Raw genomic sequence first — 14,500 nt, 5'->3', positions numbered from 1 at the left:
CAAGTTAATTGCACGAATGAGCTTGGTATGTGACGCATTGCATTAAAATTTTTCATCTGGCAGCACAAATAGTGAACTTTTCAGGAAAAATGCATTTTAAGAAGGGAATCAATCTAATTTATCTGTCCAAGAAGTTCCAGGAAAAGGAAATTGTTGATCTTATATTGATATTCACCCCCTCTGAGTATTTGGTGAATGTATAGAATTACTGCCTAAAAAATAGCTTCCCTTAGCCCCAGTAAAACAATTTGTTTCCAGCAGAATATTTTCCATACTTACAATTTTGACTAGTATACAGAGAAATAAGTAAAAGTTTCATTACATTCAATCCTCTCAATATTAGTATGGATGTGGTAAGATATAAATGGTGAGGGCTGCGGGGCATGTTAAAAGAACAGTGTTTTAGCAGTTGAGAATGATCTGAAGTATATGATAGTTGTCATAATAATAGCAAGATATAAGCTTGTGTCAGGCATTGTAGTTAGGATGAACTATGTGACAACTTAATGTATCTTCTTTGTGGTCTCCCTCAGTTTCCCCATAGGCTTGATATGGATATAGTGATTTTAACTTCTTGACAAGATAATTCTTTGTGTATTAATTTTATTCCCTGCATTACTTATGTCAGGGCTGTCTAGTTGGGCACCCCTGCTCTAGGCGCCACTCCATGAACTGCTGCAGCTTCTGATGTCACCACTGGAGTCTGAGGGGGTCCCTCTCCGTCCTCTAGCTTCTGCTTCCCGTCCTCACCTCGGGGGGGTGGGTTGGCATGACATGGTTCAGAGTGGTCAAATGAGCTTGCAACTGGAAGACTCAGGAGACCTAGGGACTCCATGCAGCACAGGGGGCAGGGGCACTGGCATGGTGTAGTGGGAGGTGCAGTGTTCCTCTAGTGCCGTGCAGCATGGCATGCAGACCAGGGTATGCAGTCCAGGGGGTGTACAGCCCATATAGGGAGTGATATTGGCCATAGTGAATCACATTAATTGTTTATGTAACTGCTGTCTTCAGCAGCATTATACCAGAGATTAATTTAGCGTACTGTGTTAAATAACTATTTTCCAAATATTGAATATCAGCAGAACTTTCTTTTAAAATTAAGAACCGAAGTACATTCTCCAGTAAGTTCTTAAATATCCTTTATAAATAAGCCAATCTGATATTAGATTCTCAATAATACTTTTGCAACTGTTATTATTTGAATCTCTTGTGCTTTGTCCATGTAAGATGGTTCAGATTATACTTTGACTTGATCTAATATCTGGCTAGTGAAAGCTATTTATTCCTAACACTGGCAATTCACTCAGTTCCTATGCGCACTGCTGAGATTTCCAGCACGATGCATATTGCGGTCACATTTAAGGAATGTGTCAGTCTGGTTTAGAGAGCTGAGTAGTGAATTTTGTTCTGCTCCTTTTCTTTTTGAGTGATTTATAAATCCTGCACCTGGGATCTCACCTACTAGATGCTCCATGTCCCACTTTTCTAAGTTCATGACTTTGAATGCACTCACTGCACTTCCATAATTTATAGCAAATGTATTATATATCCTGTCCAAGAAACTATCAAGTCAATAACAGACTGTAAGACAATCAAACATCATAGTCATTATAACAATATAATGCATATTGATTCAATTCTAAAACAATTTATCATCCCCATGAAAGAATTTATTTTAGAATAGATTCAAAGTAGTTATCAAAACTGGATAATTTGATTTAAAGACCTTATTGATTTTTTTCAGAATGTGTGTTGTCTATGGGCCCTGTTACATGTTCAATCTAAAGCTGGATAAAAAACAGCTATTTTCAAACTAACTTTATAGTTGCTTGGCTCTTTTAATAGCTGGATAGTCATTTTTATCAGTGCATCTACACGAGATGTTAATGCACATTACCCAAATTTAATGTGCATCATGGGCGCACATCTACACAAGCATGCTTTTAATGTGCATTAAAAATGGCAAAATTAGGCTAATCATGCCTAAATTTGATACCTGCGAAAGCAATTAATTAAAGTGTGTTAATACATACGTAGTCACAACCCAGCATTAACTTTAGTGTGGGGTCTGCCCAGTCACTAGGGGCACATGGCAGGGCTGCAGGGACTTGGCACTTACTTTAGTGCCAAGTCTCTACACGTGTAAACACTTGCCAAATGCACAGCTTAATGCATATTAAATTTAGTCACGCTTAAATGCACATGTAGACACACCCATCATGTAATAATAACTTTGCATTTATAGCTGGTCTAAATCTATTGTGTGATTAACCAGTTAATTGAGTGATAATTACTTTGCATTTGTGGCTGGCCTGACATTGCACATGTGGCCTGTCTAAATTTACTGAGTGGTTAATCAGTTAATTTGTAATATATATGTGCTTCTAGCTATGCATCAGCTACTTGCTATACCTGAGCAATCTGAAGGGTTGGATCTCCCCGCAAGATGGAAAACAAAATCTTTTGGGGGATTCAGTGCAACAATTGGTGAGGAAGCTAGTCCTCCTGGCACTCTGGTAGGGGGTGATGAGAATAGAAAACTTCTAAGGGACTGCCTCAATCATTATACCTAGTTCCCTGTGATTTCAAGCAACCCATGTAATACATGTTTGTCCAAAAGGGTCCTTATGAAGAGTTTTTTATACTCCCCAATTCTGTGTGCCTCCAGGATACTTGTGTACCCATGCGTACATGGTTTTCCATTTGTGTGTAATGCAAATCAGTTAGAGACTGAAAGTTAACATCAGCATCTACTAGAAAATATACAGACAGCAAATGGAGACTAATGTGTATGGACATTCTGTGATTTCTTCGCCTGATAAAAAAATAGCTAGTTAATGTATCAATTTCAATTACTGAATCATCTTAAACTATAATACTCTAGTAATCTAGCCCTGGAGTGGTAATGACATGGTTAATGGTAGTATGGTCCACACCCAAAGACTTTAGTTATACTTGTTTTGCTAGGCATGAATGGAAAAACAATGAGATGTTACCTCAGAGCCTTGTAGGGGCTTTCATAGTGTTCTGCAGGGTAAGATGGGTCAAAATTTCAGTTCTGTGCCTTCAGTGGCTGTCACTAAGTCTTGGAGCAGTGGTTTTCAAACTTTCTAGATTCAGGGCACCCCTTATTAGACTGAACATATCCCTCAGAAAATGCCAGGTCTTAGCTTTTGCTTGCTTTATGACTACAGAAAAATAATAGAACAATTCTTCTGGTGTGAAAAACTCAGAAAGACCACAGTAGATCAAAATATTTTTGACCCTATTGATTCCTATTTGAAATTTATGCATTTATCTTGTGAATCATGTGTAGGTGTTTGTATGCCTAACGTTACTGATATTGAGCAGCACCTTTGGAAGAATGACACCTGTGGGACCCTGGTTGAGAATCACTGGGTGCATCTGCACATGCAGGTAGCATATAGTAATAAACTCCAGAGTAGTTTACACTGGCGTTTATCGCTCTTGGGTGCAACATTTATGCTTGCGCCTGAGACCACAGCACCTTGAGCCATGTTGGAGCAGCTCCAACTGGCAGGGGGTCCAGGGGTTCAGGTTGCCAGCCCAAGGCTGCTGCACTCCAGCTCAAAGTGCTGTGACGGGGCTGACTGGAGTTTGAGGGTGCTACAGTGTGGGGTCAGCCAGAAGGCAGCCCCCTCACTGTAGTGCCCTCATGCCCCAGCCAGCCCCAGTCACCATCTACTTGTGCATTTTGGTGTATGTAACCACTCTGCCTACTCTGCTGTAGAGTAGTACTTGTCTTCTTGGACAGTACTGTCCTATAGCGGAGTTAATTAATTTACTGTGCCCTGATACGGGCACACATGTAGACATTGACACTTTACTGCAGAGCTAATTAGTCAGCTCCGCAGTAAAGCACATGTGTAGATGCACCCACTGTCTTAAAGGCAGAAAAAGAACCCAGGTATTCTCAGGGCTGATCTAGTCTTCATATGTCAGATTCCATGTGCAAGTGTCATGATACTTCCAAAGTGTGGATTCATGTAGGGACTAGAGAAATAACCACAAGCAGAATAGCTCCACTGTTTCAAATTCAAACTTCTGTAATGCTTTTATTTAGCCCTCAACCTTTAATAGTATTTGTTGGTTCCTCTGCACAGGACAATAGGAAAATGGCTGTTGTGATACTTGTTTCTATTTAAAATTCAAAATGAAAGAAATTTTTGGCTCACAAGACAAAATGAATCTGCCTTCAATTCTGTAATTCTACTGGTACACAATTTCATGTTTTTGTTTTATTTTGGGTTTTTTTGTAGCTTAAGAGTTGATGCCCCTATTAAGCTTAAGCTTTTACTCTGCCAACTAGTATACTTCATTATGTATGAAAAAATATTTGGCAAGTTATTCTAAAATAAGATTTATTTTAAAATGAACAGTCCAGCAGTACTTGTGACAGAATAGAATCACCCTTAACTTACTGCTTCTTAAAAAATGTGGTTATATAATAACCATGCAATAATTTTTTATGAAATTACATTTCCATGACTTTTATCATGCAGCTCCAGTAGCAATTCCCTAATTAAGGTTGTAAGATTTATTTATTTTTTTTACTTCACAACACATTTGGTTGTACACATACATGTGGAAAAAATTACATGCACTTCTGAATGTTTACAGGATTATTCTTATGATAGGTAAAATGTTTTGAGAAAATATGAAATTAGATTGCAATTTTTAAAACTTTTTTGTCTTGGAGTAAATACATATGTTTTAAAAGGGAAAATATACTGTCTAAAAAAGTCAGTTGGAAATAGTTTCTGAGGTCTAATCAATCTAAGTTATATAAATTGGTTAGGGGCATTGTAGAGCAGAGTTAAGCTTGTTCAACACTTTTGATACATTCCTACCTTTCCAAATGATTGCTTTATATCCTATTCATAAACCTTATAGTACACATTACTGATGTATCTTTACAATCATACCAGGGTCTTAGAGATGTGTTTGGCTGAGATTATATAGGAGTTTTTCACTGGTCATTAGTAGATTTTTATCTCCTAGCTCTGCTAGTGGTATTTTTTCCTTTTTATCTCCTCCTTTTCTTGAATAATCACTCCACTATCCTTATTCTATTGTGTAGAATTTAGATTTTATATATATATAACATTCAATCTTTTTACTAGCTGAAACCCCCCCAGAATTAATGATATCTTGGTCTAAATGTAAGTATAAATCCAAAAGTTTATTATACATTCTCTCCCTTATCAGTTTACAATTTGTCAGTTAGTATTCTAAAGATATAGCTTTTTATTTTCAAGAGCTATAGACTTGTCAGATATGTTTTCAACTATAAGTCTGTTATAGGCATAAGCGAGCATGGTTTTGCTTTTTTTCCACATCTTTGGCTAGTATCAAATCTAATTTCTAAATTTTTCATTTAATTCTCTGCAAAATACTTTAGTTTGTAAATTGCTTAGTTGTAGCTTATCCTTTAGAAACATAAGTATCACATGAGTAGGGATTATTGATTTTTTTTAACAAAAACTTTCTTCCCAGGATAACATATAAAATGTTTGTTTTATTACTGTTGTTTTACTTTAAAATTTAAAATACAAAAAATGGTTATAATTCCTTTACAACAAAGATTCAATTAATCCATCTGCAGTTGTCTAATTCTGCGTATACATGATTTTATGATAAAGCAGCTATTTTGAACTCAAAAGTAGCATTAAAGTGCTGTATAAAATTTTTGATATAGGTAACAATTAGAGCAGAAATGTTTGGTGATTACAATAAATCATAATAAAAAAAGAAACATTAAAACAGAATATAAAAATAATTTTCTAGGAAAATAATTCACTTCCTGTTAGATGTACCCCTCTAAATCCATCAGCTTTCTAAATGGGATGATGTAGCAGCTTTCCCAGGGCACTGAGTGCTTTATCCTCTTATGTTTGGACTTGGGTGAAAATACCTCACCTTAGAATTAGTTCTACGCAAGTTTTTAAAGAGAATATATTTGTCAAGCTCTGAAATTATTTACAAATAAAATACCACTAAAAATGTGTGTCTCCTGTTTCCCTCAGTTTTTCTCATTACTGAATGAGGAGACAGAATCTGGGTTATAATGATGTAATGCAAATATTACCGGCATGAGAGACCAAGACTGCTTTCCAAAGAAGGGCTGAGATAACATTTAAGTTGTTTTAAACCCATCATTAAAAATATATATTATGCCTCAAAATCATTCCCAGGTATTTATTCAACTCCATGAGTTTTAAATATACTTGACAGACTTTACAAAATTGCTGTTTTGAAAAATAAGTGGTAAAACATTCATATTTTAAAGTTTGGTTTATTAGTCAAGTGTATTTTCAGTCTTTCCATTTTCATTGACAGGGTTTTTTTCCCCCTTGGTACACCTAAAAGTCAGCTAGGGTAACACTGACATCCTTCTTTTTCCTCCCATAGTTGAACAGTCAAGTGTTGGATCCAGTCAAGTGTTGGAGTCTTGTCTTATTCTGCTCTTTCTTGTGTTTTTGGCATGTAGTTTGGTGCATATAACTCTGTGCTAAACCATTTTGTTATGTTGTATATCTACTTCAAGACTTATAAAATTATCGTCTATTAGAAAGATGCAAACCCTTTATTTGATTTCCTCTAGTTTAAACCCATCTTTGAGTGAGAGAGATGTGCGGGCATATGGCAAAATTCATTAGCTTATTTGGGAAGAAGCTTCTCTTTGCCCTGAGGCATAGTGAGGAGTATATCTGTGTTAATCATGTGGAACTTGAGCTACATAATGAAATAGAAGGAAAAAGCTGTTATGTATATGTCCCAGGGGAAGGAGCCCTGAAAAGAAGAAACACTTACCTCCTGCAGGGAAGAGTAAGCCGTGCCCAGGAGAACCACTGGCGCGGTTCATCAGCCGCTTTATTGCCAGCTGGTGGCGGCGCCGGCCGACAACATCATAAAAAACCACTGCCTGGTGGACTTAAAAGCCGGCGGTGGGGAAATGGCAGCAGAGACAACTGGGATGCTGAGGGGCAAAGGTGCTCTCCAGCCAACGTTCCAGGGAAGCCGACAGCCCCGGCAGGGGCAAGATGGAGATCTCTTAAAAGGGGCTCACCCCACACTGGTGGGGCCCACCACATCGACCAGCAGGACAGCCAAGAAAGAGAGGGACAACACTGGGGGACCTGAGACTGTCTAAGACGGCGGGCCCGTGAGTGGGGTGGGCAGAAGCCTACACCCAGACCCTTTTGTTATCCTTTTGTTATTTTTTTTGTCTTTGGTTTTTTTGTTGATGTTGTTCTTGACCTATCTTATCATGGAGGGCGCATGGAGGGTGCCCCCCCCACCCCAGAAAGACCCTTCATGGGTCCAGGGCCATGGAGAAAGATTGACGCCAGTTTGAGCAAGAGCCTCAGAGGGGTGAGAGCAAAAGTGGAGATAACTGTACTCCCCGCGATTGTCGGGAGTAGCACAGCTGAGGAGCAGGCCGAAGACCCATCATCCAGCAGCCCAGAAGGTTGGCACTTGGTTGGGGTGTAGGGGAGGTGGAGCCCCAAGAATGCCTCCAGTGAGGGATACCAGGAGTAGCGAGGAACCCCACTCCAGGAACAGATAGAGTCGACCCGTGGCAGGCAACGGTCAGGGCTCCCCTCGGGGTGGAGTGTTACCCGACGCCTAAGTTCCAGCGATATAGCCCTCAGGTGGGGTGAGGAGAATGCTCGAAGGCTGCCCATGATCATCTGTTTGAAATCCGATGGGGGCAAAGTGGCATAGCTGACAGGATTTTGCAGGGGGACCTGTGGGAGACTGACTACTCTGCAGTGCAGCTTGCAGTGCTGACCCCCTCAGATTTTCTAGGCCAGAATCTGCAGGCTCTTACCCAAATAATAGATGCCCTGCAACAAATGATAGATAGACAACAGGATTGGCTACAACATAGTGTAACCACCTTCAAAATGCCCAAAATGACCCAGGATGATGACCTGGAGGCATATATTGAAGCATTTGAGTGTCATGCCCTGATGAGAGGGCTGGAGAAAGAGTACTGGGCTAGCCAGCTAGGGGCCCTTGTAGTCAGCAGAGCACAGGTGGCATATAGGGCTCTGGCACTGGATGAAGCGAGGGACTATGAGCAAGTGAAAAACGCCATTCTGTACTGACTAGAAATCAACCTGGAGTATTACAGAAAACAGTTCCGGGCCAAAAAGTCCCCTGATGAGAGGCGACCTCAGGTGCTGATGCAATATCTATGAGATCTCCTAAATAAATGGGTAAGCCCGGCCAAGTATGATTGGGATGCGCTGGTTGATGAAATACTTTTGGAACTGTTTCAAAATGACTTGGACGAGTGCACTCAGAGGTGGGTCTGGCAGCACACACCAACTAGTTGCGATGAGGCGTTAAGGTTGGCCGAAGCCTTTGTGGCATCTGAAATAGTATTTGGGCGGGAGAAGCCGACGCAGAACCTGGGGAATGCTCAGCCCCGCAAAACCGAAAGGAAACGGGCCCCTTTTAGGGGCGGACCAAGAGAAGTGGTCTGTTTCCGGTGTGGAAAAACAGGACATCTGTCATGAGAATGCCCGAATGGCCCTGCAAAACGATGGAGACCCGATAATGCTCCAAAGGGAAGTGTGGAGAGACGGAGAGAAGCAAACAGTGGCAAACCTATGGACTGCAGTTATGCCACCAGAAGAGATGGTGCCGTGTGGAGTCGCCCCGTTGTGAGGGCATGGATGGGAAACTGCTCCATTCAAGCCACTTTAGACTCGGGGTGTGCACAGTCATTGGTTCGGGCTGACCTCGTTCCCACCCGATGGGGCAACTGGGCAACACCAGTGAGGATGGCTTGTCTCCATGGTGAGACCAAAAGAATTGAGTGTTGTTGGTTTTACCTCTGAGTTACGGAACACCAAGGCGAGCTATTAGTGGGGATCACCTTGCGCCTGGCGTGCAAGATGCTACTGGGATGCGACTGGCCTCCAATTTACAACATCCTGGAGAGAGTACAAGATGCTGAGGTCAGGAGGCGGCAACTTAAGGAACATGAGGGGTGGCTCAGGGAGTTCAAACCCGAAAGAGAGCCAGAAAGAAACAGAGGAGTTGGACTTGCGTGAAATGATTAGTGGGCCCCAGCTCAGGGAAGCTCAGGAGGAGGATGAAGAACTCCGGGCTATCAAGGAGCCGCTCCTTGAAACTGAAGTTGATCAACCAGAGGCAGGCCTCAGAATACTGCGGTACGAGGTAAGAGGACAGCTATTATACCGGGCCCAGAGGGGGAGGCCGGGGGTTTAAGAAGAGGCCCAATTGGTAGTGCCCGCTCGACTTTGTCAGGTGGTATGGCAATTGGCACATGCAAACCCCATGGGGGGGCACCTAGACTGAGACAGTACCACAGCCAGGGTGGCCCGGTGTTTTTTTTGGCTAGGACTGGGAGAAGATATTGCCTGCTGGTGTGCGGGCTGCCCAGAATGTCAGTGGGCATGTGAAGATCGCCCCGCTCGGGCCCCACTCCAACCATTACCCATGATCCACGTACCTTTCTCTCGGGTAGCAATGGATGTGATGGGACCCCTACCCCGGAATAGTGCAGGGCACCAATACGTGCTAGTATTTATTGACTATACTACCCGGTACCCAGAGGTGGTCCTGGTCAGGGCAGCAACAGCCCCATGAGTTGCCAAAGAATTGATAAAGTGGATTGCGCGAATAGGCATACCCAAAGAAATCTTGATCGACCAGGGGCAAAATGTTATGTCAGGAGTGCTGCAAGTCGTGTGTCAAATACTGCAAATAAAGCACATACGAACCTCAGTATATCATCCGCAAACCGATGGCCTTGTCAAGTGTCTTAATGGTACAGTGAAGAGAATGCTACGACGATGCATCCAAGATGACCCCCGAAGGTGGGACCTGCCTTTTGATTCTTTTTGCAATCCTAGATACTCTGCAAGACTCCATGAAGTACTCGCCATTTGAGCTCGTCCTGGGGCATCAACCTCGCGGTCCATTGGAAACATTGTGAGAAGACTGGGAGCATGACGCAGGAGCAGCAGGAACTCCGGCTAGTTACCAACAGGAGTTCCAACGACGCATCCGGATAGAACAATGCATGGCCAGAGACAACCTCAGAGAAGCGCAGCAGTGACAGAAAACCAGATATGATGGCCCGGCAAGGGAGAGGGAATTCAGGGCAGGACAGAGAGTCCTAGTACTCCTCCCCATGTCTACTAGTAAGCTATTCACACAGTGGCAAGGCCCTTTTAAAATAATTCATAGGGTTGGGCCAGTAGATTATGAGGTCCATAGGCCAGGGCACAGGCAGGAAAGACAGATCTACCATGTTAACCTGCTGAAAGAGTGGCACGAACCTGAGGGATGGGCTACCTTCTCTGAGAACAAGATGGTGGATTTAGGACCATAAGGAGGGACAAAAGAAGGACCTGCAGCCTGCCTGGAGGACCAAGTTCAAATTAGTGAAGAACTCCCAGCCCCTCAGAGTCAAGATGAGGACACTAGTGTGAAGCTCTAGAGATGTCTTCTGGGAAGACCCAGGGTGGGCCCAAGGCATGTATCATAGGATACACATGCCACCGGGGAAGATAGTACGTGAAAAATGGTGGCCCATGCTGCATCACCTCCTTAGGGAAGTCCAGGAAGAGATCACACGAATGTGATAACAACACTCGATTTGGCCAAGGGATATTGGCAGATACCCATGGCCAAGACAGACCAAGCGAAGATGGCTTTCGGGACCCCTTGGGGCTTATACAAGTTTTTGCAGATGCCATTCAGACTCCACAGGGCAGCTGCCACGTTTCAATGCTTAATAGACCGAATCCTGACCCCACACGCTGAGTACGCCGTGGCTTATATCCATGATATCGTCATCTTTACTCGGACCTGGGACCAACATTAGAGAGTGTTACAAGCTGTCCTGACAGATCTCCATGAAACGGGGATGATGGCTAATCCACAGAAATATGCCCTGGCCCAAAGACAAACAAAGTACTTAGGCTTCTTGGTAGGGTGAGGTACCATCAAGCTGCTAGAAGATAAAGTGGAAACTATCTGCAACTGCACAATGCCCTGAAACAGCAAATCAGATGTGATCCTTCCTGGGATTAACTAATTATTATCGACAATTCGTGCCACGGTTCTCAGAATTGGCAGCTCCAATCACTGAATCCCTGAAAGGGTGAAAAACGGGGACCATAAACTGGACTCCAGTGATGAAACTTAATTTTGAGCTCCTAAAAAAGGCATTATGTGAAAATGTAGTCATTCACACACCTGACTTTCACAAACCTTTTATCTTGCAGATGGACGCCTCAGAAACAACTATAGGGGCCATCCTGACCAAGAAGATGAAGGGATTGAGAGACCTGTGGCATATGCAAGCCATAAGCTACTCCCTGCAGAGACACAGTATGCAACAATAGAGAGAGAGTTCCTGGCAATCCGGTGGGCCATAGAACATTTCCATTACTACCTAATGGGGAGGGAATTTAAGTTCATAACGGACCACGCACCTCTACAGTGGCTGAGCAGGGCCAAAATTGATAACGCACATATAACAAGGTGGGCCATGGCCCTGCAACCATTTAAATTTCAAATAATACATCGCCCCGGAAAAAATAATGTGGTGGCGGGGTTTTTATCCAGGTGCCACACTACAGAAGAGTCACCGAACGCTGAAAACCAAATGACGACAGGACAAGGAATGCAAGGTAGGCAGCCGGATCAAAATCTTAGAATGCCCAAAGGCATCTGGGGGGGGGGGGGTTGTGTCCCAGGGGAAGGAGCCCTGAAAAGAAGAAACACTTACCTCCCACAGGGAAGAGTGAGCCACACCGAGGAGAACCACCGGCACGGTTCATCAGCCGCTTTTATTGCTGGCTAGCGGCAGCACCAGCAGATGAGGTCATAAAAAACCGCCACCTGGTGGATTTAAAAGCCACTGGTAGGGAAATGGCGGCAGAGATGACTGGGACGCTGAGGGGCAAAGGTGCTCCCTAGCCAACATTCAGGGAAGCTGTCCCAGCAGGGGTGGGACGGAGATCTGTTAAAAGGGGCTCACCCCACACTGGTGGGGCCCACCACATCAACTGGCAGGACAGCCAAAAAAGAGAGGGACGATGTCGTGGGACCTGAGATGGTTTAAGATGGCGGACCCATGAGTGGGGTGGGCAGAAGCCTACACCCAGACCCTTTTGTTATTTTTTTTGTCTTCTTTTTGTTGTTGTTGTTGTCCTATCCTATCTTGGAAGGCACACAGAGGGTGCCCCTCCCCCCCCAGAAAGACCCTCCACAGGTCCAGGGCCACAGAGAACATTTCAGGCCAGTTTGGGCAAGAGCCTCAGAGGAGAGGCAAGAGCAAAAGTGGAGATAACTGTACTCCCCGTGATCATCGGGCGTAGCAGAGCCAAGGAGCGGGCTGAAGACCCATCATCCAGCAGTCCGGAAGGTTGGAGCTTGGTTGGGATGTAGGGGAGGTGGAGCCCCAAGAACGCCTCCAGTGAGGGATACCAAGAGTAGCAAGGAGCCCCCCGGGAGGAACCCCACTCCAGGAACAGATAGAGTCGACCCGTGGCAGGCAATGGTCATGGTTCCCCTCGGGGTGGAGCGTTACCTGATGCCCAAGTTCCAGGGATACAGCCCTCGGACGGGGTTGGGAGAACACTCGAAGGCTGCCCATGATCACCTATTCAAAGTCCGATGGGGGCAGTATAATTCCCATACACTTTTCAGCAAGCCTTTTTCAGAAGCACTGGCCATGAATACTCTTACTTTTGAAGTTAGATGGCTAGTTAGCTAGCCATCAGAGGAATGAAATTCTGTAACGGCCTTCCAAATAAAGTAGTGAGCATAGAAAGCCTAATTAAGTTTCAAGATAGAGCTCTTATGTAAGGGATTTTATTACTTTGCTGCTTGCAATGGCAGAGGACTAGACTCGATAACCTAAGAGATTGTTTCCTATCTGGTGTCCTATATTTCCTATGCAGAAACAAGGAAATAGTAGTGCAAATGTAAATTAACATGTGGTGTCTGTGGCATCTTGGAAATAGGTGGAATCAGAGTTGCTATTGTGAACTATGCTACCCCCACAAAATGCCATACCTTATGTAACAGGTTCTCCCAGAAGCATTACGTTCCCTTATACAGATTCAGCTGCTGAGAGGCATCACATCAGGAGGCCGGAGGTTTTAGTAATAGTCCATATAGTCTGAAGAAAGATCTGAATTAAGTGTAGTATTGTGGTAGGAAAGTCATTTACCATACTAGACTTGATTCTTATCTTGCTTAGACCAATGTAAATTAGGGACAACAATACAGAAACCAATGAAGTTAAACCACATATGCTGGCAGATCAGAATCAATTTCAGTGAGTTTCATTGAATGCAGATGGTTTTTGTAGTATGCATATTCCACTTGCATATCAACTTTTCAGTAGAGGACAATTTACCATTCTGTACCAGGATCATGTAAAGCTCTGACAGACTTGCTGTGCTTGAAAAATGTAGGCTGCAGCGATAGGATAACATAAAGCAGGAGTGGTAGCCCTTGTAAGCAGGATAAACCACAAAAATCTGGAGATAACACTTGGGTCCCATTACACTTATTGTGAAACTTCCCATTGACTTCAGCAGGGCTAGGATTTCACTCGTGAATTCTGATAGCTTCCAGTTTTTTATGAAAAGTAAATTGAAACAGCCAAGTTATTATGAACCATATATGGAATTTCAGCTATAAATGGTGATAGGCAGTTAATTATATTGACTTTTAGAAGCAGTGCTATAATTAAAGTAGTATTATTCAAACAATAGAAAGCTGCAGCAGTTTCAATTGATGAAACAAAAGCAAGACATTTTTAGTTTACTGATGGTAAAAAATAGTATCCTGAGGCATGACAGCTGTATTTAACTTGTTAGTTAGGTTATTATATCATTAAATTGACAAATATTTTGAGAGGAAAAATTAATATTTATCTAGCATTCTTGGTTGTAGTACAAACTGTGGAGCCAGTTTAGATTAAATAAGAATGAACCTGAGCCTTTTTTCAAACCAAACATAACCTTAACCCATCTGTGCAGTTTGAGAAAGCTTTGTTTTATTGCCTTTGAAAAAAAAGTCATGACTCTGTCCTTTGGCTTGGGTTGGGACTAAAAGGAAAACTATGATGAAAGAAGATACTTTCAAAATATATTCTGTCCTGTCAAAATCGGGAAGCGCTGTACATTTCACGTGAAAACTTTTTTCTGGATTTCCATACCAAGCAAAATAAATGCAAAACCAAATTCAAACATTTGGAAGTTTTGAACACTACTAACCATTTAGAATTTTATGCAACTAGTCTTGTCTGATGTCTATAAAGTAATCTATTTAAAGTATGTATGTCAGCAAAGTGAACGTTACATTTATATATTGGTGGGGCGGGGGTTTCTAAATTTAAAGGTAAGTCATGCATTGTCATGGCCAAATAGAACCAAGATAATAGAGCAGACCAAGTTACTTAGGTCCAGATGCT

General features: G+C 42.8%; 1 protein-coding gene across 5 annotated transcripts in view; it reads left to right on the top strand.

Annotated features, from left to right (window-relative positions):
* Positions 1-14,500, top strand: part of WDR27 (WD repeat domain 27) — a 261,844-nt gene that overhangs the window by 215,038 nt on the left and 32,306 nt on the right. The window contains exon 24 of one of the 5 annotated variants that reach the window (XR_009455738.1): positions 11,295-11,380. The exons of 3 other annotated variants lie outside the window; for them this stretch is intronic. Coding sequence is in view for 1 of the 2 variants with exons in the window: in XM_019479897.2 (XP_019335442.1) it covers positions 11,295-11,414 (120 nt within the window). In the remaining variant the exon portion in view is untranslated. Of the gene's footprint in view, positions 1-11,294; positions 11,437-14,500 lie in introns of those variants that run through there. One more of the 5 variants, XM_019479897.2, reaches the window with a different exon arrangement.

The sequence above is a fragment of the Alligator mississippiensis genome, chromosome 1, assembly GCF_030867095.1.
Source record: "Alligator mississippiensis isolate rAllMis1 chromosome 1, rAllMis1, whole genome shotgun sequence".
In the NCBI taxonomy this organism is placed as follows: domain Eukaryota; kingdom Metazoa; phylum Chordata; order Crocodylia; family Alligatoridae; genus Alligator; species Alligator mississippiensis.
This window is presented reverse-complemented; position numbering and strand designations above follow the sequence as displayed.